At 51.2% G+C, this 24,049-nt stretch overlaps 6 protein-coding genes across 6 annotated transcripts; 3 read left to right on the top strand and 3 right to left on the bottom strand.

Moving 5' to 3' along the window:
* Window positions 1–297: 297 nt before the first annotated feature.
* J4E92_009876 (uncharacterized protein) lies at window positions 298–3,927 on the top strand (the record flags this gene model as incomplete). The annotated part of the gene is made up of 1 exon (XM_051501218.1): window positions 298–3,927. The coding sequence occupies one exon, from the start codon at window positions 298–300 to the stop codon at window positions 3,925–3,927; it is 3,630 nt and encodes a 1,209-aa protein (XP_051348603.1).
* A 2,047-nt stretch (window positions 3,928–5,974) lies between these two features.
* On the bottom strand, window positions 5,975–7,650 carry J4E92_009875 (uncharacterized protein; the record flags this gene model as incomplete). Its single annotated transcript, XM_051501217.1, has 4 exons — window positions 5,975–7,266; window positions 7,314–7,456; window positions 7,551–7,585; window positions 7,648–7,650. The coding sequence occupies 4 exons, from the start codon at window positions 7,648–7,650 to the stop codon at window positions 5,975–5,977; spliced, it is 1,473 nt and encodes a 490-aa protein (XP_051348602.1).
* A 302-nt stretch (window positions 7,651–7,952) lies between these two features.
* On the top strand, window positions 7,953–11,117 carry J4E92_009874 (uncharacterized protein; the record flags this gene model as incomplete). Its single annotated transcript, XM_051501216.1, has 2 exons — window positions 7,953–7,957; window positions 8,306–11,117. The coding sequence occupies 2 exons, from the start codon at window positions 7,953–7,955 to the stop codon at window positions 11,115–11,117; spliced, it is 2,817 nt and encodes a 938-aa protein (XP_051348601.1).
* A 4,969-nt stretch (window positions 11,118–16,086) lies between these two features.
* Window positions 16,087–17,969, top strand: J4E92_009873 (uncharacterized protein; the record flags this gene model as incomplete). Its single annotated transcript, XM_051501215.1, has 2 exons — window positions 16,087–17,065; window positions 17,116–17,969. The coding sequence occupies 2 exons, from the start codon at window positions 16,087–16,089 to the stop codon at window positions 17,967–17,969; spliced, it is 1,833 nt and encodes a 610-aa protein (XP_051348600.1).
* A 1,142-nt stretch (window positions 17,970–19,111) lies between these two features.
* On the bottom strand, window positions 19,112–19,373 carry J4E92_009872 (uncharacterized protein; the record flags this gene model as incomplete). The annotated part of the gene is made up of 2 exons (XM_051501214.1): window positions 19,112–19,257; window positions 19,325–19,373. The coding sequence occupies 2 exons, from the start codon at window positions 19,371–19,373 to the stop codon at window positions 19,112–19,114; spliced, it is 195 nt and encodes a 64-aa protein (XP_051348599.1).
* Window positions 19,374–20,505: 1,132 nt separating this feature from the next.
* Window positions 20,506–21,446, bottom strand: J4E92_009871 (uncharacterized protein; the record flags this gene model as incomplete). The annotated part of the gene is made up of 2 exons (XM_051501213.1): window positions 20,506–21,303; window positions 21,417–21,446. The coding sequence occupies 2 exons, from the start codon at window positions 21,444–21,446 to the stop codon at window positions 20,506–20,508; spliced, it is 828 nt and encodes a 275-aa protein (XP_051348598.1).
* Between the last annotated feature and the right edge of the window lie 2,603 nt (window positions 21,447–24,049).

Here is a 24,049-nt window from a genome sequence, read left to right as displayed (position 1 = left end):
GGCTCCATGGGCGCAGTGCTGTATTACCGCTGTACCGCGTGCCCTTCGGAAGCTATCTGGAGTCCCGAGACGTTGTAGATCGGCTAAGAAGCGGTCTGGCTCAGTCACGAGATCATGGCGAACAACGAAGGGAGGCGCAGCATAACCCAAAGGCTGACGCCATGGTGGGCATTGCCCTCGAACGAAGCCGCGCCCCAGGATACGGAAGGTGAGAGTAGCGGAACCCAAACAAACGCTCCTGCCCAGGTACGGCAAACCTCATACGCACCTTCCGCCGTTACGGCACGCCGCACGTGCATGCCGACAGCAACATCTGCTTTTGGCAGGCATGAGGCCATCATTACCCCTTCGCTCCTGCCATACGCTGACCTACAACAGCCCGCGACCCTCTTTGCTAGCCCGACGCCCTCCCCACGTCCCGAAGCCGCGAACAACCCGCCCAACATATATCAGCCTCTCATTCATCAATACTTCGCAAATCCAGGAGCGACATCTCACCGAGGCTCCTCGTCACGCGGCCGCCCATACAGATACCGCCTCGACCCACGTGGACGGCGAAGGCATCCTCCTTTCGCTCACTCACTGTACAACCCGACCCCTCAAGCACCAGAAGGTGAAGGCGAAGGCGAAGGCTCAATGTCAGAAGATCCGTACGACCACGAGCTTGCGATTGCCTTGCACTTGGACCTGTTGGAAGACGCCGAGAGGTTTGGAGAAGAGGATGCGGGCATATACGATCACAGTGAAAGTGATTCCGGCGCCCACTCCCGGCGCGTTCACTTCACCGACGGCGACTGGGACGACGAAGCGGACCGAATTCCAGTTGGTGGACCAGCTCCCTTTGGAGGCCCCTCGTCACCCGCGAACAATCTCCACCGTCCCTTCAATTACTCACATCACCACATCATGCCTGGCCCTTCGAAGCGCTCGCGCGATAGCTATGAGGGCCCAGACGAAAAGGCCATCGCACACGTCCTGAACTTTAGGGGTGCCATCAGTGCCATGCTATACAACAGCATCAGCCCCAACCCTCAAGCGAACGATATCTGGCCCGAATGCCGCAGTTCCACAAAACTGCCCGCCAAATACTACCTGCTCGACAAGAGCAAACTGCTCGCATCTGATCAGGATCCAAAGCATCCCCCCTCTAAGAAAAGTGGAAAGAAAGCAGTAAAGACTGCAAGGAATGAGGCGTCGCATGACGCTCTTCCTAGTCCTTCGGTTGGGCGCCCGAAATGGAAGCTGCCGGTTGAGCTTGTAGAGATGATTGCGGAACACCTCAACCGCGACGACATAAAATCACTACGTCTTGTAAGCCGCGAGATGAACAAATCGGTGTCGCAGGTCATCTTCCGGACAGTGGTTGTTCCCTTCAATACCGAGATCTACGGCATGCTAGCACAAGAGCACAAGCCTGACTTCAAGGGCAAAAAGCGCGCACGAATCGAGCAACCCAGCTACTTATGGAAGAACGCAAACGGCGATGAAGTGTACAACGGCCATGGCCTCGACGTCTTCCGCGGCTTCGGTACACACATTAGGAAGTTTGGCATGAGCTTTGAAGTCAACGAAGAATCGCTTTCCATGCCGCCCGTCAAGTCATTGACGGAGAAAAAGACAAGCTTTTGGGGTAACTACGACTGGCCACATGAAGAGTATTGTCGCTTCGATACTGTCGCTGGACTCGAAAATGCCGCTGATGAAACACCGCGGATGAAAACAGCATTTTCCGAGCTTAAAAGTGTCAGGGAACTGGCGCTTTCCATTGATAGCGGTTTAGGATGGCTGAACGGACCGGACAGATCCATTCGAGCACGTGTCTTGCAAAAGCCATCTCGCGTCTTTGGCACTGCCAAAGCCATCCCAGATCGTAGAGCCCAGGCCCAACAGGAACTTTGGAATCACATTGAAGCATGCCACCAGAACGCTGGTAGCGATGTTAGACTGGCCACACTATACAGGATGGATGGTCAACTTCCTCTTGCCGAGCTGAAGGATGCCAACAATCTTGCAGATGAGCAACCACAGATGCCCTACTTGGATCCTCAGCTTCTCCATGCTGCTACTCCTTATGAACCCGGCGATCTCCCTGTTCCTAATAGCTTCGAAGACCCGTATGTTCTGGAGCGCTTTGTGTCAACCCCACCACCTTCAGGTACAGGTATTCTGTTCTCATCGAGTAAAATGCCATCGGAAGGAGCGCACCTTGTGAACCCTGTCATACCCGCCAAGCTCACCAAAGCGCAGAAAGAATGGCTATTGGAGACTGAGTGGGCCCAACGAGCGTTCATGTCTTCGTACATGCTCTCTATCATCGACAACCCGACTACGTTCGAACACGTACATACACTGAACATTTCCGGGCTCTCCGATCGTTACCTTCCAATGCTAAATCGTTCGGATTTCTGGGACGCACTACCAGAACTCCACAACGTTACTATCATGGTGATCCCATGCTGGCGAACTGTGCAAAAGGACGAGGCCGGCTTCGTTGACGCGCCAAAGATTAGCCCCACGCAAAGCCATGGTATACTATTCGACCTACTCCGCCATCATGTTGCTGGTCGAGCGAACATCCGTCATCTGAAAGTTGGTTTTGTCACTGGAGGCGAACATGCTGAGGGACTATACGCGAGGAACAAACTGCTATTTCCTGCTCCCGTAATGGATATACGAGGTCGTTCAGAGAATCCTCCTTCTATCCACCCTACGGTGCTGGTCGCGACTGATGCAGCTCTTGTGAAGGCAGGTTTGCTTCAGTTCCCTCATGTAGAACAACTCGTGCTTAACAACTGCTGGATTACGCCACCAGCTTTGCGCGAATTCGTCAAGATGCACGATCGGTACAAGCTACAGACTCTGGTATTAGATTCGGTGTCACTTACGGGCGTGCTGCGTCCTAACGCCAACCCACACCCGCAACCAGCGGCATTCCACAATATAATGCCGCCTCATCTTCCGGTAGGTGCATTATTTGGCGCTGTCGGTGCCCAAGGTCCGCAATTAGTACCAAATCAGCAGCAGTTCCTTCAGGCTTATATCCAGACGCTTCAAACGCAACTTCAACACCTGCAGGCCCATGCTGGAGGCTTTCAAAACAACAATATAGCGGCCTTACATAATCAACTGCAACAGCAGATCGGACAGGTGCCCAACAACCCAGGACAACAGCCACATAATCAAGCTCAACCTCAAGGTCAAGGTCAAGGACAAGCACCGGCTCAAGTTCAGCCCCAAGGCCAACCCCAAGCTCCGGTGCAGCCACAGGCGCAGCCAAACCAGCAGGTTCAAGCAATCGCTCAACAGCATATCAATTTCGCCACTGTGGCCCAGCTCGCTCAACAGGTCCATCAATTGCAAACGCAGTTAATTCTGGGACAGCAGCCTCAACCTATTCCTGCGTTAGCAAACAATCCAGTTCCAGGCGACGCTCAGTCTGTACTCAAGGCACAGCCCCGTGAAGGCTCTTGGATGGACATCATTGATCAAATCTCACCCGGCACCAATCTCTCCGACTTTGGATCTGAGCATTCCAAGGCCGATGGCGAGCGCACTACCTCACTGCGAACAATCGAGTTTGTTTCATGCGGTTATGCTAAGCTGTCCAGCTCATCCTTTGATCAATCTGATGTCGATCCTCTTGGCATGGCTGCTCACTGGCGCAACCAGATGCTTAGCAAGCGTATTGTCGCTCTTGCGCCTGCTATGCTGAGCGCCAAGTGGAGCCACCTGGGTGACATTGTGCAAGACATCGATCCTTCTGAGCTGGCTGCACTGGATGCGGCCTGGGACTTGCGAACCGGCTGGGAAGACGCTGAAGCAGCTCGCGCCGCTGAGTTTGATGGCATGCTTGCTGGTGGTACAGGGCGTTTTACAGGCACCATACGGCATTCGGATAGGGTGGCTGACGAGGCTTCTGCGAGTTAGTGGAATGCTTTTGAACGCTCTGATCTCATTGCGTGTATGCTGACATGTCACCTAGATGTTTCTGAACTTTCGTCCCGGTTTCAGCGGCTTGGTATGTGATGGGAGTACTGATGAAGATGTAAGATACTACCGGTGGGGTGTTTTTCTGGTGTCTAGAATCTACTGTCAGCGGACTAGGCCACTTGTTCGAATGTGTTTACTAGCGGCATGGGTTTTGTACATCAGGTGTCAGCTGTGCGACGAGATTTTGTCTTGATTAGACAGGGCTCTGTGTACAGCGGCTTCAGTTGACCATGTACGGTAGAAGGTATACATGTGAGATACCAAAATTAATCTCATGATCGACTGCTCTCTGTGTGCACTAGCAAGCGGTGCTAGAATAGCTTCACATTTCACTCAGCACTGAATTGAATTGCGTGTTGCGCTAAGAATGTAGGCCTTTGTACGCTTTGGTGAAAGGGGTCGAAGAAGTCTACATTAACGCTCTGCCATGTGTTCCCATCTCTATCACGCAACCGAATCACCATAGTGGCTCTTCCCTTTTCTCCAGCCCGTAAGGTCACAACTACACCTTGCCTAATACACCCTCAATACATCAACAACCATGTCATTCCAAATTCACATCATCGCGGACATCAAACCCTCACAAACCGGACCCGATCCACGTCCTACCACCGAGTCTTGGGAGCAATATATGGCACGTTTAGGCCTTCCGTCCAACGCGAAACCGCTCGACTTCCCTGATGAAGCGGCGAGGTACGATACCAGTGTGACTGTTGCGGAGGACTACGCTGCGCATTTGAAGGAGCGGAAGGCGATGTTGAGGGAGAGGGCGGCGAGGGCGAGGGAGAGGGCGGTGAAGGAGAGGGAGGAGGAGGAGGAAAGGGAAAGGCTGGAGGCTGAGGCGGAAGAAGCGAGGGTGCGGAGGTATGAGGAGGAGGAGGAGGCAGAAGAAGAAGGGGACGCAGATGCGGAAGGGGCAAGCAATGGCAGTGGTACTATTGTCGCGGATAAGAGCAATGAGGTGTCGAAGCGGCGGAATGTCTTTGGTAGGCTGAAGTCGTATCTTGGACGTAGGGTATTTGGGAAATGTAGGAAGGGAGCTTGAGCATCTAAGTCACCGAATGAGACACTTTCGATCTGTCGCAGGATCGATGAACAGTCTATTATGCACAACATGTCTTATCATTTGGTCTATGTGCCGATACATACTCAAGACTCCGTTCCTTTACAAGGTAAGACAACATTGACGCTCTGAACTTACATAGAATATATATATTTATAACGTACGACCTACCATCACATCAACACCATCATCACTACATTTCCACTATCGCTATCGCCATCCTCTCTTTCACCACCCAAAATACCAAAACACCAACACACCCACTCCACCATGTTATCCCACTCCCTACCCTCCTTCCCCCTAGCCTTGTTCACCACAGATCTCATCTCGCACCTCGCCACTCTCACCAACAGCGCCCTCGACGGTGTCGCTGCCGCCATATTCACCTACTACACCCACTGCGCCGACACAGAAGTCCAAGACCTCAACAGAGCCATCTCTTCACTTCAGGCCGACAAAATAGACCTACGCCACCAACTTCTACAACTCCGAATCCAAAACGGGCAGACTATCTCTGAGCTGAGGGCTGAGAAAATGGAGTTGAGCCAACAGGTTCAGGTTCTCCAGGCGCAGCTTCAAACACAAGATTGGACAAGGATTTCGGAGCTGAGAGAAGAGATGGAAGGGTTGCGAGGGGAGCTGAGGGGACGTGATGTGAAGATTATGGGGCTAGAGGAGAAATATGACCGGCTTGTGGGAGAACGACGCGGAAGGTTTTGGGGTGTGGTACGCAGCGGGCTGTGTGCGGGGATGTAGGGGAGAGGAAGTATGTGTTAAAGGGGGGTTTTATAGCTGGGGTGGAAGTCAGGAAATAGAATCATGTTGTATGCTAGTCTATCTCTATCCCTTCATACAAAGAACATTCGTCTATAGCCCCGTGGTTCTCCTGTGCTTCATCCGCGACATCGATCCCACATGCCCCTACTCATAACCCGCGGGTTCAACCTTAACCGGAAAAGCCGGCTCATCCAACCGACTCGCACAAGCCGCCTTCCAATTCTTCGGCGTATACTTATCCACAATAGCCTTGAACGCGTCCAGCGTGCAGAAACTAGTATCGCCGTCTAGATGCTTGCCTGGTGCTTTGCAACCCGGTATCTCCATGACTTTGTCGTTGTAACGGAGACGGACGTAGTAGTCGTTTAGTTGGTCGCGCTGTGCGGGGGTGAGATCGGTGATGGGCTTGCGGGCTATGCCTTCGGGGGTGAGGCTGGTGTCTGAAGTGGTTTTTGTGCTGCCGAAGAGGGAGGACCACCAGCTTTGGGTTTTGGGAGAGGGGTTTTGCTCTGTGGGGGTGGGGGCGTTTGGGATGGCAGTGGGGTTTCGCTTGCGGAACATTTCGACGGCGATGTGCGAGGTGAATGGGGGCCATTTCTCGCCGTTGAAGGCACCCAGTGACGTGAGTACGCCGGCCAGGGTAGTATCGTGGCATCCTGACATGGCGAAGCGGATGTTGGTTTCGCCGCCTCGTCCTTTGCCTAATTTTCCGTCTACGCCGCCGACTTCAACGATGCCGGAGTTGCCGTTGCGCTCGACGCTGCCGACCATTCGGGAGGTGATGTCGCCCATTAGGCCGCCGATGCCGAGCATACGATACTCGGAAGACTCAGTGTAGCCTGCGTACCATTCCTCGACCGCGATCTTATCGATAATGGCACGGGCTTTGGGGTCGTAGAATTCCTTGGGAAGCTTGGTCTCCGGACCGTGTGCGTCGGTGGCGTTGAGAGTGTCCATAATACCGGAAAGCCTAGGGTGAGAGTCCACCGCTACTTTTTGCTCTCCTGGCATCCATTTCGAAAGCACTTTGGTGAGGTAGCGCATGTCATCGGTGTCGTTCCAGCGCTCAGCTGCACGTTGCGCAAATGCTCGGCTCAATTGGGCGAAACGTCTACAGCTTGCGTCGTTGGGGAAGAGCGTTTCATCAGCCGGGGTTCGGGTGATGATTGTTGGTGGAGGGAAGTCTGCAGTTCGTGCGGATGGAGGGTAGAAGCCCCAGAAGGCTTGTTGAAGAGACTCTAGAGCGCGTGGAATAGGCGTTGCGCGTAGATAGATCATGTCACTGTCGGAGATGAGCTCGGGCATGAACTTGAGTTGATCGACGTAGAGATGGCGAAGGCGCTCTCCTAAGGCTAGAGTTGTTTCACGGCCCTTGTCTGTGAGTTCACCGGGCTGACATATGGCATCGAATTCGCCTTTAGGTCCTGATGCGATGACTAGTTGTTGTTAGTGGCCGTCTGGGGTAAATGAGCGAATTTGGTACCGGGCCCATCATCCATGCCAAAAGTCTCAAGACGACGGCGATATTTCAGCTGATCCCATTTCGAAAAGTCCTTCGTGTTCAGTATTATACTGGTAAGTTGTCGGGCGGAATTGCAGTAGGGCCAATCTTGTCGAGTCAGAAACCTCTCGATCAGCTCGTGAGAGATGTCTTACAAGGTGGCAGTCCAGTCTGATGATATTAGCAATGGCATTGTAGTGCACGGACTAGGATGCCTACATTTTGGAAGCGCGGAGATACAGGGCTTCTTTCGCCTATGTGTAGACGTCAGTACATGAGCTTACTGACATGTGGGTGAGACATCGCTGTTACCCACCATGGCGAAGTAACTGGTATTTTAGTTAGTGGTGGTACAAGGAGAAGCTATGACATTGGTGCTCACAATCTGTACGAGCTGCAACTCAAGCTCTTTCGGATAAAGCTTATCGAGCTCGTCCTGCGAATAGAACTGCCGTGGTATCAGGGTCGTCATCGTATGTTTTATCAATCACACTGAGGCTCGGAGATGAAAATAGATCTATAATTATAGCTCTTCCGCTATGCAGAGCATGAACAATGAGGTTGAGGTGGCCTGGAAGGTTTCTGGAGAAAGCCCGCAGTCACGTGAAGCGTGTGGACGTCATGGCGTCTCATTGGCCGGAGGTATTCCGCACAGCATCGCGACACCTGCACGCGATTTGTGGCTGCACGCATTTCTGTGCAACAATTCACGCGGGACGGTATACTGGACTTACGGGCGTTCTTTGATTCAACAGTACCGCGCAGATGAGGGCTTGAAAACCAATTGCAGGTGTGCAAACTCCTGCGCCAAAAAGTTTCGATCTCACCAGCTAACCGTCGTCGCCAGCGTTCACACCCTTCCACCCCCCTCAGGCTCGCCACAGCAATATGCTAAACGCATACGTATGTCGACAGTGCCGGACGCGCCTGGCACGACGCATTGCTCCCGTGCGAAGCCCTCAATGGCAACCTAGGGCCACGATCGTTTCGCTGGCCGGCCGGAAGCCACACGATGCCGCCGAACCGCCAAATGAAGAAGCATCTACGCAAAATAGAGATGAGGAAGACGGCACACAGGGAACGAATCGCAACGGGCCAAATATACGATACTCGAAAGCAGACGTACAACCGCCTCGCAGCCAACAACCACTTGGCCGATACTCCAGACACATCTACAACGAAACGAATCAGGGCTCAACGTATGCACGTGGTGAAGAAGAACCTGCATACGTCGATGCAGTACAGAACGGATCGTCTGGGATGGGCACAGCTTTTGCTGATCCAGTGCTAGACGCTCTCCGCTACGGCAAGATCAATGGAGCCTGGAAAGCTTTTGAGAGCATCTATACTTCACGCGACTGCAAAGCCTTGACGGAGCCAACAGATCGCGATGCGCAGCTGTTGAGTGAAGACCGGGTGTTTGCGAAACTCCTCAGAGCCGTCTCGGGTACCTTTTGCGCAGCCAGCCCCGGTTTGAAGGTTACACCAACTGCAGTACTTCTCAAATATGCGCAGCTTGGCATTGCTCGGAAAGAGTACTGGGTCAGACCAACAATAGGTTATTTAACGTATGAAATCATACGTGCTGTGAACTCCCCTTCTGGATCGGCAAGAGACATTCCTTCACTAGTCACGGAGCTACTGTCTGTATGGCGACTCTTCTTCCAATGCATGGGGCCAGGGAGCGGAACAGTAGAGTCTGTCAGTACTGAATGGCACTTACCACCTGTCGACACAATTCCAGATATGCTTGATCAGAGACAGTTTAACATGCGGTTGCAAGGCTACATCCCCAACTATGTCGCTAGTCCTGCCTTGGCCTTTTGTGCTGTCTATTTCTACGGTATTTCGGACGCACTGGACCCAAACACACAAAAGGAGGCCGCTCCCTTTCTAGCCTTCCTTAGACAGCTACTTGCCGGCTCATTTGTAGACTCAGTATTGAAACACACAGAAACTCCGGACTTTAAGAAACTACCAGAAGATGTCCAGGTCACGATCATGGAGGAAATCAATGACGCTCCACGAAAAGCCCTAGTAGCTCTTGGAAAAGCCGGCGAGACCCTTGGTCCAGATAATACAGGCGACGAGTACACCAACTTGGAATCATTCTATATGACCAGAATAGCGCGTGCTGTGTCAAGAAAAAGCTCGGCAGCTGCGCTGGACAGCATGTGGCGAGAGACTGAGAAAACATACGCCACGCAGGGCAAAACTATACCCCCCGCTATATACAACGCCTTTCTTTCTGGGTACATGACTGTACTCAGCCCACAGCGCTCCGTCGAGGTATGGAACCACATGATCGCTCACAAGGTCGAGCCAAACATGCACTCCTGGGTTGCACTGTTGGAAGGGTGCGCAAAAGCAAGGGATCTGGATGGCCTCAACGCAATGTGGCAGCGCATGCTAAGAACTGGTCTAGAGCCAAGCAACTATGCTTGGACGGCCCGTATCAACGGCTTGATGTCCCTAAAACAGGTCAACGAAGCCTTTGTCGCTCTGGACGATATGGGCAAACGCTGGGTTGCAGCCGAGCACGCTCTCGCCAACTCTCAGAAGCAGACCAAAGGACAAAAGGGGCCCAAAAAGGTCCAATCTTCCAGCAAAGCAGTGAACCCATGCACGAAGCCTTCTATCGAGGTCATCAACGGCGCCATATCCGCCATTGTACAAAACCGTAGCGAGAGAATGCACCACCAGAAGAAAGTAGAGTTAGTACAAAAACTACTCACCTGGTCGAGGAACTTCCAAATCAAGCCCGACGCCATCACATACAACTCTCTCGTGCAGCTGTACCTAAGAGCAGGCGACAGGAACACCGCCTTCAAGATCCTCGCCCAGATGGAAAAAGACGGCCTAGAAGGCGACGCAGCCACACACACCATGCTCATCAGCGCCGCCTTCGACAACCAAGTCTTCGACAACCTCACCCCAACCCAACAAACCGAACGCATCCTCAAGATCCTAAACGACCTCGAAGCCAACGGCCTCAAAATGAACGACTACATCTACGCCACAGCCATCGACCGGCTCCTCAAAAAATACTCAAATTTCCACGCCATGCGCGCAGTCATGGAACACATGACAAGCCGCAAATTCGTCCCCAGTGTCCACGTCTACACTTCGCTTATAACACACTACTTCCAGTCTGACCCCCCCAACATCGCCGGCGTCGACGACATCGTCCTCCGCCTCTTCAGCGCACCGCGCATGCCCAGTGACCGCGTCCTCTTCGACCGCTTGCTAGAAGGCTATGCGTCCTTTGGCGAGGTGGGCAAGATGATGAGCGTGCTCACGCGCATGAGCAAAAAACAGAATTTGCCGGGCTGGGGCGCCATGGCCGCTGTTGTGCGTGCGTTGGCTCAAGATGCGGATTACGAGCGTGCGCGCGCGATTGTGAGGGATGTGGCGCGTGGTGAGGGGGTAGCGAGAGGGGGGATTATGGGGGATCGGAAGGGAGAGGCGTTTTTCGTAAGGACGATTCGCGAGTTGGGGTTGGCGGGGGAGATGGATGGCGGGGAGTATATGGGGGGTGAGGGGAGGGGTGTGGGGGATTTTGAGGGGGGTATGATGGGCCAGCCACAGTACCAGCAGTCGACCGCGCAGTTTGAACAGGTTGGGAGCGCGCAGTATGGTCAGCAGCAGTATCGGCAGCCGCCTGTCATGGAGTATAGTCACGATGGCACGACCACTGGACTTGAGCGCGAGCCTGGTAGCGTGGATGAGGAGGATGTTCATGGCTTCCTTCGGGATGAGCCTGAGCAGGGTGAGAAGAGGATATAGAAAGCCTCGGATGATATGTATAATGATGTATCAATGACACTTTGCCGACAATTATCCTCTTCTCTTTTGGTCGAGGTGGTAATGACCCGGCACCAATATGTTCTCTGAAGAACACGAACTACAGCTTGCTATACACTACGTCGTTGAATTGACTCCAGCCATTCGCCACTCATGGCATCGTTTGGCGACTACGCCTACTGTACCAGTCCACAGTCCAAGCTAATCCAAAACCCCCAGACTCGCATGATTCAAGAGAGCGATTAGGTTTACAAGTGAGGCCCCTCATAGTAGATAGCTATCACTGTTCACGATAGCACCTTATGCGAAACGCATTACTCCATATCCTCACGACGCTCGCCTCCAGCCCAGCCCAGCTCCCACATCGTCTGTCCCTGAAACGCGTAGAGTGCAACAAGCTCACCCAAGACCAGCAATCATGGGGAAACCCAAGTGAGGCTTGCACGGAGCTGTGAGTTGTCAAAACCCACGGCACGGCAAGAGCATCGACCGCCAGTTCAAAGACGACACGAGACGCGCGTCGCGTCAAAGCCGTCTCAAGGCCTTTCACATTTCACATGTAGTAGGGAGTAGCAGCGCTTCCAGTGATGGGAAAGTGAATGTGGCATGACTGGATTTCGGGGTCGAAGACCGTGAAACAGCAGCGTGTGTGTTCTGTGGCTCCATGGGTAAGAGTTCAGCCAGATGATGGGTCAGGGTCTGAGGGTTCTGGACACTAGACCCCTTTTTACGGTCTGAGGCGGGCCGATTAGCGGTCGCCCAATGTCTTTCCGTGGTTTATGCGTCAGGGTCGCTGGGAGAGACGGGCTGAGACGGAAGTGAGCGGTTGTGGATAATGGCATGATGGTCTGTTTGACTCCGACGCTGGTGCGCAGCGGCCGGGGCGGACGGGCGGCTTGCGGTTCGCTGGGTATAGGGAATAGAACGTGCGACTAGATTGCTGCGGCTTCTGGATCATGACATTGAGTGATTAGGAGGTTCTGGATGCAAGAATGTGTGTCTCTGTGTACGCGGCCTTTGGAGAGGGGTACTGAGAGCGCCAAAGATAGTACACAGAAATGTGTCGGCAGGGACGATCTTTCAAGTCTGCAGTTGGATGCTTCTGAAGTTCGATGGCTGTAGTAAGTCTATGGTAAGTGTATAAGGCCGGCCAAGTGATTGTCAGCCTGCCAATGCTACGCATGACAAAGACGTGTAGGCATGGCCTTGTTGTAGAGACCGGTGTAAGCCCGCGTGTAGTACTGTCACCAAGTCTCCAGCTGCATCACTTGCGGTTGTGTCTCTCAATTTGAGGTTGGAAATTTCCTCTGCGTACTGATGACGCGTCCCATGCTCAGCCTTGCTCCAGTGCGAAAATTGTGCAGCTGCTGGAGAATGGCGCAGTAAACGTTCCCACGAGTTTCCATGAGGTTGGCCGATAATCGGTATCGTGTAAACTGACTTTGCCTGTACCTGCGATGCAGATCTGATAGGTAGGGCTTATCCTCATCTTAGCATGGGTTGCTGGCTACGCTGGAGGGATGAGCTGGTTTTGATTGGGCGGCAGGACCCGCGCGGGCATGAAGCAGTGACAGCTGTGACGTCTTAAGTCGTTGTTGACTCAAGACGAGTGTTTCAAGATTCAAAGGTCTCATGGCCAGTGGAATCGGGGAAGCTGGTCGGGTCAAGTCACTCCATGGCACTGGGACGGAGATTGCCGGACTAAAGACCGACTCCGCTCAGAGGACGGGACCATGTAGATCAGAATTTGCGGCTGGCGCTGACAGACTTGACAGGTGAGCTCGCAAAGCTGGCATAATGCGGTAGATGTGAATGTGGACTTGTCGCTGCACAGGGCGCGGCAGGTTGTCCGAAGAGGCGTTCACGCTGACCGTCGGCGTAGACGCCAGATGGCCTTGATGAGTGATGGTGTTGCGGAATGTGAGCAAGTGCTGCGCCAGACGTACGTATACGAAGGCTTTGTCATGTGCAGGCGTTGCATAGTAAGATGCTGAGGTCTAGAGTTGGCATCTAGACTCAGGCTCGTTTGCACTTGCTCTGCTGCTGGTCGGCATGCAACCGAACTGGGCGCCCGCGCCACCAAGCCGGTAGATTGTGGCTCAATGGCTGCACGGCATGGGGCCCGAGTAGGCGTTGAATATGTCTAGAAAGGAGCCGTGTCCTCGTTCTGTAGGGATAGGCGCGGGTCGCAGAAGAATATATTTATTTTTATGTGTTAATAAAGGTTTCTAGCTAAGTAGAAGCTCTAATTTTATTATACCTATTACTAAGTAGCGTTTAGTGCCTTGTGCCTAATTTTGCAGACTCTATTTAGTAAAAAGATATTAAAAAACGCCTAGCTTCTAGGTTATCTTAGAATAGCTAAGAGATTTTAAGATTTTAAGATATTTAGTGTATATTACTATTAGCACTAATACTTAACTATAACTATATATATTTATACACTTCTAGAAGCTTAGGCAGTAATTAAGAACTATATAATATAGTAGTAATAGAAATACTATAATAGCTTTATAGTACGCATTCTCTAATAACTATAATATAATAACTATTTCTCTAGGTCTTAATAGAACTTATAGTAGTTTACTATAGCTACTATCTAATAAATAGTATTTTACTATATAAGATAAGCTATAAATACTATATTCTTATTATCTTAGCTTTTATTACTTTTATAAAGTATCTTAGCTAAAGCGTTCTTTTACTAAAGTATAGTATTCTTAAGAGCTAAAAAGAGCTATAGACTTAATATTAATCTTACTTTATATACTTAGTTATAGATATAAATAGTATAGGTAATTAAGTATATTTTAGTAAGATTATAAATAGAATACTTTTTCTATTACTTTAAAGGTAGGCTATATCTACTAAAAAGCTTATATATCTTACTAATAAGCTCTTTAAAAGTAAAGCTAAAAAAAAAAATAATAAAAGATTTTACGCTAGTTATGTACGTAATAGAAATAATAGAAATAGAGGTAAAAGAAATAAGTATAATAAAGATAGGTATAATAGAAATATTAATAGGCCTAGTATATAGCTCTATACTAGTAAAGTAGCCTTTTAAAGCGCTTATAATAGCCTCTAGTATAGTATAAATAAGGTAGTTTATAATAGTCTCTATAATAGCTTCTAGAATAATAATCTTAAGAAGACTTATAAAGCAATAGTAACGCGTTTAAAAGAAAAGTAATTAATATAGTAATAATAAAAAAGCTTAATTAAGCTTTAGTAAGTAAAGTAATATAACTAGTAATAAGATTAGCTTTAGACTTACTAACGCTAAAAGAACTTATAAAAAGGTATAAGGTATAGAGAACGTAGTTAAGAGCTTATTTAGTGTACTAGTATAGCTTTAGAGTTAGATTTAAGCTACTATTTACTTTAATAAGTTTTTAGATCTCTAATTTACTATAAGCTATAAAATAAAAATAGAGATAGAGATAAAGATAGAGAATAGAGAGTATATATATAGTAGAAGCACAATTTTGCTAGCTAAAAATTTTAGTATTTTATTACTTTATAATCTATAGCTTAGTTAGTTATAAGCTATTAAGAATATATAATTATATTATAATTCTCTCTACTATAGTATAAGTAGACATTAGTATTTATAAAATAGTTACCTTACTACTCTAAATTTTAAAAGCTTTAACTACTACGCTAGAGGTAGTAGCGCTAAGAACCTAAGTCTTAGCCTGCCTAACGCCTATACCTCTAAATATAGAATTTTAACTCTTTTAGAAATACGTTTTTTTATATACTAGTAATAGACCTTACTCTTTTTAAACTAGCTTACTATAGAATTATTAGTTTGCTAATAAACTAAGTAGCGTTCTACTTATAAAATACTAAAATTTTTAGATCTAGTATATATACTATAGTATATACAGACCTTAATATTAGAATTATAACTATACTAAGTTATTATAACTAGAGCTTTTTAATAAACATTAAATAGGAAAATATTAAGATTAAAATAAGATATAATCTATTAATACAGCAACGTAACAATAATTAAGATTATGTGTATGTGCACGGCATGGAAGTTATTCGCGCAGGAGCGAGAAAAGAGGCCTGAGTGGACGAATAGCAGCGGGGTTCGCAAGCGTGGCCAAAAGGGTGCAGTATGACAGCACAGCCTCAGTGGTGGTGCAGCAGGGCAGGCGGTGATTCGCCTGTCCAACTTTCGGGCTCGGCGAGTATGCGCCGACAGTGCATCAAGTGCGTATGCCTAGCTGCACGAGAGTATACGGAGACTCGCCAGCTGGGTGCCATGGCCTTGGATGTTGTTGAAGGACTCGGGTTGATTGTTGCTGAGAATGACAGCCGTGACGTGACGTCAGAGGCTGGTGCCGTGGAAGCACCGCGGAGGGGCAGCAGAGACCCGAGGATTAGCATTATGCTGATATTGTGTCTAGTGTACTAAGAATGGTGAAGCCGACGAGATGACCCGGCGCTCAGGAGAGAGGAAGAGCCGAAGTTTGCTGGGCGGAGGGCAGTGATCGGCGGGCGAGCGAGCCAACCGGGTTGGGCCTGCTTCCTTCTATTTCGAGAAGGGGGACTCCGCCTCAGTCTGAAACGGCAAGGGCGAGGGCCCCAGCAAAGAAGCCGCCGTCGCCCATCCTCGCCCTCGCTCTGCCTCTCTCCCACCAGACTCTCATCCGACAATTGCACTCTGCATCAACACCAGCAACAACAATCTTCTCACCACCAACACACTCGCTCTATCGCAACAAACGTGCTCGCAGGAGGCGCGGATCCATCGGCACAGCCACACTTCCGGCAGAACCGGCCCAGCGTCGAGCTGACGACGACTTTCCAGCAGGCTAACCGCTCCTGTCACGCACCCAGTGCCCGCAACACAACACCCCAAGACTGCCGCTTGCCTGCCTAAGGACCGCTCAAACACGATCAGCGACTCCCCAGCAGTCGAACAAACAATAGCGACATGGCTACCGCCGTCCAGCCTGCCATGACCATGGCCCCCTTCAACGGCCACCCGAACCAATGCGTCGACCCCAATGAGTTCTTCGACTTTGGCCAGATGCCCTCGCCCACGCAGCCTGCCACTCTGAAGCGGGAGTCCAGTGCGACGTCGACCATGGCCAGTCCCACCAGCACAAACATCGACGACGACCTCCAGACCCCCGCAAAGCCCAGCCACGAGTACGAGCGCTTCAAGCAGCAAACCGGCCTGCCTACCAACTCCCTTCCCGGCCTTAACGCCGGCTACAACACGGGCTTCCCCATGTTCTCGTCCACTGGCTTGGACGAGATGGCCATGATGGGCGGCGACTCCATGATGGACGGCGCCTGGAACAACGGCCTGCCCATGGACGTCGGCATGAACATGGCCGTCGACTACCGCCAGAACAGCTTCGTCTTCAACGAGGCCGCCCAAGACGACTTCGTCGACCCCAGCGCCATCACACAAGAGGAGGTCACCAACGTCAGGGTCTGGCCCGGTATGCATCAACAGCAGGCTGCCATGGCCAAGGCGCAGGCGCAGGCCCAGCAGCAGCGCGCACAGCAGTTGGCCCACCAGAAGCAACAGCAGGCCCTCCAGCAACAGCAACAGCAACAACAACAGCAGCAGCAGCAAGCGCAACAACAGCAACAGAACCGCATGGCCTCCACCAGCTCGGCCAGCCGCAAGACCTCGAGCCCGCTCAGCGACGCCCACACCGAGGAGATGATCACCCGCGTCGTCGCACAGATCCGGGCCGACAGCCAGAACGCGTCTGCCAACATGGCCAACGACAACCAAGGCCTTCTCCCCCACATCATCCGCGCAAAGAAGGACGAAGAGGATATGGACGAGGACGAGAGGCTGCTTGCGTCTGAGGAGGGCAAGAAGCTCAGCTCCAAGGAGCGCCGCCAGCTCCGTAACAAGGTCTCCGCTCGCGCTTTCCGCTCGAGAAGGAAGGGTAAGCTACCACGACCCCACTACATGTGCAACATCAACTAACACAACCAGAATACATTGGCCAGCTCGAAGGCGAGGTTGCCATGAAGGTCAACGAGGCCAACGAACTCCGCTCCCAGAACCGCCTCCTCATGGAGGAGAACGCCCGCTCGCGCGCTTTCATCGAGCGTCTGCTCCGCCACCAGGCCTTCACTCCCTTCCTCGAGGAGCTCTCTCGCGACGAGTCGCTCCAAGCCAAGGCCCCCATGACTTCGATGCCATCAACCGCAGCACCCGTCGCCGCTGCTCCTGCCCCCACTCAGTTCCAGCAACAACAGCAGTTCAACGGCATGTCGCAGGCCGAGAACACCCACGTTGGTATGACCATGGTCCCCGAGCCCCAACTCGACTTTGCTATGCTCAACCTGAACACCAACAATGGCAACAACTGGGGTGCTAACAATGGCTTCAACTTCCAGCAACCCGTTGCTTTCGCCGTCACTGAGCTGCCTGAGGGTCCTACCAACCCCCTCGACATCGAGGCCATGTCTGGCAAGGGATACAGCGCTATCCTGAACGCCGAGGACGACTCGACTGTCGAGGAGGTCAAGGCTGACTACCCCATCGTCGAGCGCCCTGTCCAGTCCGAGCCCACCGTTCCCGCTGCCGCCGATGAGACCGAAGAGGTAGATGCCGAGTACGACCTATACTACTCTTCGTCCGCTCCCTCAACCACTGCCGCCGCATCGCTTGAGGACCACGAGGCACTCTTCGCCAACTCCGAGAAGGCCTTTGCACACTACTCGCTAGTCATCTCAAACGAAACGAACGAGGCACTTCTAGCAGAGCGTTTGGCGAGGAAGATTGCTGCCATGAGCCCCGCCATGCAAAGATTAGCCGACATCACATCGTCGTTTGACTTATAGCCAATGACTCTACAATTTGTCCCATTCTGATCTTTCCTTCTCAAACACTGCAGCGATTTCTGTTTTTCATAGACTGTCCTACATGATTGTAACGATTCCCTTTGTTTGATCATATATATCCAAGTCGGCTGTTCCGACGTGTGCGACTTGGGTTTCAGCCGCAATCAGCGAGTAGTAGGCCTTCTTTTGCTTTTCCTTTGTTCTTTCGGTACTGCGCGATGGTTGGTCATGCGTACCTTGATCCTGTGTTCTGGATGGCGTTCAACGGGCAATGGGTTTTCTTGTAGATATATATTCTGGCCCCAAGGTCTGTTGGGGGCTGATGAAGTAGTCGGAACTGGGGTTACGTAGAGGCGGATGTGGGGATTGAATATAGTGATGAAGTTACTTCTTGTCCTACATACTTGACTGTGATGACTTCTTCTTCTCTGCCCCTTCTCACTCATTGACTACAGTGTCGCCATCCATCCATCCATCCATCCGCCCGGTCCCCAATCCTTCCTATCCCCCACGCCGCTTCTGCCCTACATTCTTTACCCAGATTAACCACCCGAACACTCCGTCCTTCCTCCCCCGTATCTGCACCCTGCCCCAATGCACGTCTACCCTGCATACCGATATCGCATCCCGACTACCGTTTTTTAATATAACATTTCTCCACATTCCACCTCGCACATTCCACATTGCAACGAGCCCTCGTGTTTTAGAACGGTTTAGAGAGGTTGCATTGGTGGTCCTTATGCGCCGGGTACTATCATTGACTCCCGATGCGTATACTGGGGATAGTGTTATAGGGGGGGTATCCTGGGGGTATAATGGAGATTGTATGGGTGAATTGCAGGGATGTGGGGAGGAGGAGGAGGGAAACGGGGTGGGGGTATGTATGTTGTTGGTAGGGTAAGATGCGGAGGATAGATAGTATGTGTGTGTGTGTCTGTGTAGTGGTATATACACTGTATTTGGATGACTGGAACAACCAAGTCTCTCCTACTAGATATACGTATTTACTCAAAAGTATGATGAATTGTTGTACGCCTTGGATCCACTTCATCAATCCATCACGTGCAAAAGACCCAGAACGCCTATTACCCCTAGTATGCAGAACATTGTAACCTGAACTTTCTCATCCTTCGTCCTTCGTTCTATTTCCTCTCCATATCCGCTAGAGTCATACCCCCGCTCAATGCGTTCCTCGCTCGTGCATGTTGGTCTTGCCAGCGGGTTCGTGCGCCGTCGACGGCTGCGCCTTCTTTTGCTGCGACGATGGTTGTGTAGGTTATGCCGAATGCTGGGTGGTTTGTTAGTTTATGGAGGATGTGATGAAGAGCGGGAGATGAGGGATTGGTGAGACTTACCTAGGAAGGCGGCGAAGGAGGGGAGGTAGGATCTTGGTACTGCTGGCATTTTGGGAGGGTTGGTTGGGTAGGTATGTTGTTTGTTTTTTGTTGTGTAGTTGCTTGGTTATCTTGGTAGGATGGTTGGTGATTGGTAGTAGTAAAGACTTTGAAGGTTTGTTTGCAGGATGTTTTTACTATATGTGCGATTTGAAAAATGGTTGTATAGCTGAAGATGGATGTGACTGGATGTAGATGATGAACGATAACGGAAGAAACCCATGTACCTTATATCTATCACGACTCTTTGAAGCAATACTCACGGTGTCGGTGTCTACCGACGATACCATTCCTCAATTCGCACAGGTCGATCGCGTGATGCCATGATACCAGTATCTCGACATGCGCCTCACACCAACATACGAAAACCCCAACCCAGTTCCTGAGATCGCGAGACACAACACACAATCTGCCAAACCATTCGTCGAAATCACCGAATATACGATCACATCGTGTGATACGCTCCAGCTCTTCACGACAAAAGAGTTCTGGTGGCGAGACATGCACAGCGAGAACACCGTGTTCGGGCGTTGCCGGGATGCGTGTGGGGTGACCCGTTGGCGAGGGTCGTACGATAGTAGGGCGACCGCTCAGCCGGGTTTGCGCGCATGGTGGGTACGTAAACCTGCTTTGATTAGCTGCGCTTTACGATTTTGGGGTTGCTGTTTATAGTGATGGGGTCGTGACTGTGTGTACGTTGGTTTGATGGTGGAGGGAGAAAGAGGGTGGGGGGCTAGGGCCGTGGAGGCAATAACGATGGGTCACTTTGGATATTGGAGCGTTAACGTGCTGGAATCTCGAGCCTTCACTCTGAATGAGTTCAAGATAATTGGTTGCTGAAGGTGGTATCTAGATGTCTTGCGAGACAATTGCTAATGCTTTAGCGGAAGCATTCCTCACGGCCTCCTTCCAACTACACGCCCAAAAAGTGGAAGAGTATGTATGAAAGGCTTTGTGAATCTCTCATCTTTATTTGTGTGACGCTCTCGCTCTCAAAGGACCTGAAAGAGGTTTCCCTACTGGAAACTCCTTGGTGGGCGGCTCATTACACTGGAATCCAGCAGCGATGCCTCAACCATTTGTAACCCCGCACCAATCACCCCTTCTCCTGTGCCATGATCTCCTGCAAAGTTTTGGAGCTGCTAGATACGCTTCAATTTTCTGAAGTGCTTGCCTTCCTCCCAGTTGCGTTGCCACTCCCTCTCCGTCATGCACTCACCGAACTGACAAGTCCACATCTTCCCAAGCCCAAAGTCTCTTTGGTATTCCTCGAATTCGAATACTTTACAATCGCTGATTGTTTTCTCGCTCATATCTGCTGTCGGCTTGGGCCGGATTGTGATATTGACGGGGTCGTGGCGGTGGTACCACTGCGACTTTCCCATACCCATAATCCTCTCATGGAATATGCGAATATAATCTCTGGTGAGCTGGAAGTACCATGGAGATGATGTGAATACATCGCCAAGCTCAAGAGCTATCTCGACTTCTAGCTTCGAGCCAGTTGCCCTTATATTGTGATATAGAGCCTGAGGCGGATATTCGGGCACATCCTGATCGTCGGGGCCGGTTTCGCGACTAGGACTATAGCGCTTGACACGTATTTCCAGGAACTTTTGTTGAGATTGGGGTGCAGTATAATACGATAATACCTTGACGACGGTGTTACTCAAGTCTCTCACAGCGGCGAAGATACGAAGTGGCTGGCCCTCTAATCTTGACCCCATGATGGCAGAGACTTCGTGGAATATTTGGCGACAGGTGGTGAGTAGGGCCATGCACGGGATGCGTTCGAAGACCAGGGTGAAGGGTGTGATGCCTGGCGTACGTGCTTGCACCGTGTAGCGACGGGTTTCGGCAGGGAAAAGGTCGTATATTTCCAGGCGGATGTCCTTGGGTAGATCCAGGAAGCGGAACCCATGGTCATCTGCCATCGTGAACTAGACGGCGCTGGCTGGTTAGTGAAAGGAACTGTACAGTACGCGCTGGACTACTACCTACTGATGTCTTGGGGGTAGTTCGATCAGAAGTCGCGCAGTATTGGGTAACGTACTCGACCAGAGTTGCGGATGATAACGCGCATTTGAATGGTTGGCGGAGGTGAGTGTGAGAAAGAAAGGTAGCTCTTGCCTACGAAAAGTTGAGGCGCTGTATGCGGACTAGTAAGATGACAAAACCCTGACGGTGAAGAGGCGGCGTAAGGCAAGCACGCTGCAGCTGGGGAAAGAACTCATGCCACAAGAGAAGCCACATATTTAGGGTAAAGCTTAGATTAATTAAAGAAATATTGATAAACTACTCGGACATTTGTCTGCTCTGCAGAGAGCTGCAGATGTACACCGTTCCTTCCAAGCAAGATGACTCCTCCACCAATACGCATGCGCGTCCTTCTTTCCTTTCCGCCGTTCTCAGAGACAGCGACGCTCTAGCCAACAGCATGTACACGCGAGTTCGGGACTCGAGCGTGTACAAGCATGAGGCGTGCATCCAGCTGTCTCTTCCACCATTGTCTTCGCTTCCGCCGCCTATGCGTGAAGCCGGAGTCCTAGGGCTGAGCAATGTTGAACCAACCAGACAGCGCTTGCGGGCCGGCCCAGTTGGGCCGACGCAGGTGCTGTCTGATCTGCTACGAGTCCGTGCCCAGATGATATCCCACGCCTCCGGCTGGCTACCAGAGTCATCGTTGGTTTGGTCGTTAATTCGTGTCGTATTCGTCGTAAAAACATGTATCGTCCGTTGAATTGGATGCCCATGCGAAGGAGTAGAGATGTGCAAAGAACCAGCACTCTAATCATCACGGATCTTCGTAATCGTAGAAACCATCGAAAAGATCCGTGACCACCTTGAGCATCGGCTCCATCAAGGTCCTCTCATCCTCCGGTAGTCCACCAAAGATGCGCAGTCGTTGAGTCTCCAACTCTTGCTCCTGCTCCTGTTGTAGTCGAAGCCGGGTTTGCCATGCGGTGTAAGTTTGCTGCCAGTGGTTCGCATTGGCACCCGCAATGGAGCTTTGAGGATGGAAGCAGGAGCTAGTTGCAGAGAGAGTCGAAGAGGTAGTGCTGACCGACTCGCTTCGAGTGTGGTTGATGACCTGCGGAGGTGAATTGTCGTGGTTGTTGTTGCGGTTCCGAGGACGGCTTCTAGTTCGTTTTCTGTTGTGACGTTTGCCCATGTCGTCTATTCCAAGTTCTTGTGGATGTGTAAATAAATAGTAATAGGGTTGAGGGGAGATGGGGAGTGGTTGGGCGAAAAGCCGCAAAGGCGGCTGATAGTCTCAGGAGAGTCAAGCATTGGAGCAAGATACCTACCCAGCCTTATATAGATGGGATGACATTGAATCACGTATGCAGGTACAAGCTAAGTCAAGGATGTCAGTAGGCTGCAGAGTGACTCAGAGCCGCACGATGGTGTGACGGGGAGAAGGAAGATGCTAGATCATAGCCTAGATGACAGCGAATGCGGGCCCACTATTGCACCCGTGCCCGCCCTTGATTGGTCACATGGCATCGCCGAAATTCGGGACCTGCAGGAGTCATCCTCGCGGCGGGCATGCACAACTCATGTCTCCACAGAGTCTTCACCTCTCTTTGCTCCAACTCATCGCAATTTCCTTGTTTCACCTTCTTTTGCTTCTTCGACTCACAACTCTGACGACATCTATACGGACAAAGGGCGCCGCGTGATGTGCACAACCGTGGCGGTGCGCTATTCTGCCTTCTCTTCCTACCACGGGACTCTTGCAGACTGGGGCTATGCAACAGTCACCGCGAACTCAGGGGACAAATGACTACAGACAAGCGCATGCAGGACTTGTACCTGTTGAACGACCGACATGTGCCTGGCCATGCGACAGCCCAGGATCGCGGAGGGCGGATGGAAAACCTCGACCGCGCTCTGACCGCCATGGGGTCGAGGGCGACGGGATGCGCTGCGTGGGGATGCCACATCACGTTGCCGACCGCCATGTCGACTAGACGGTGAACGTGAACCCGGAAGTTATACTATGTGTTAACATGGGATGAAGTTTTTGATGAGAAAGACATTCGCACAGGCTCCCAAGGTCATTACTCACGTCATCTGCCACACTAGCCACACGGGTGACCAGTAATCGCGATCGCACCTCTCGCTATCAGTTCGGCACCCGACCAGCGGCCATGTTCGCAGCAAACCTGGAATAGCAGCTTCAACGATTTGTCGCCCAGTCGCTGCCTACACCCGCGAACGAAGGATCATGCTAATGCTAGCCAAGTCAAGCGAGTCAGACGCGTGCCTGCGCAAGGCTACAGGCACGTCGCGCAAACACGTGCTCAGGATGGCTGAACCATCCAGGCCTCCATGAGACGACCTTACTCATCCTGTATCGACGTCAACGACATCTTCTGCCTGAGGCACTCGTCACATCATGAGAGTCGGTGCTTTCCCAACATGTTTCGCCGACATCTTACTTCCGGCTCTCCACCATGTGCACCCCGGCCCCAAGTCAGACTAGCATGTCAATGTCCACCACTCGAAACACACGAAAAAGCTGCGGAAACGCGTAAGCTCGACCATTTTCTGTTCTAAACAGCGTCATCTGTGTCACTCCCAGACGTGAATCATCGATTTGGCGCTGTTCGGCTTGTGTTGTGGGTGATGATGTTAGATCAGCCGTCGCAGGTAAGAATAGATTAACTAGCCAATATTTCT

The sequence above is a fragment of the Alternaria infectoria genome (genome assembly GCF_024043175.1).
Source record: "Alternaria infectoria strain BMP 0036 chromosome Unknown scaffold_28, whole genome shotgun sequence".
Classification (NCBI taxonomy): Eukaryota; Fungi; Ascomycota; class Dothideomycetes; order Pleosporales; family Pleosporaceae; genus Alternaria; species Alternaria infectoria.
Note: the sequence above shows the minus strand (reverse complement) of the source record. Positions and strands in the feature narration are given on the sequence as shown.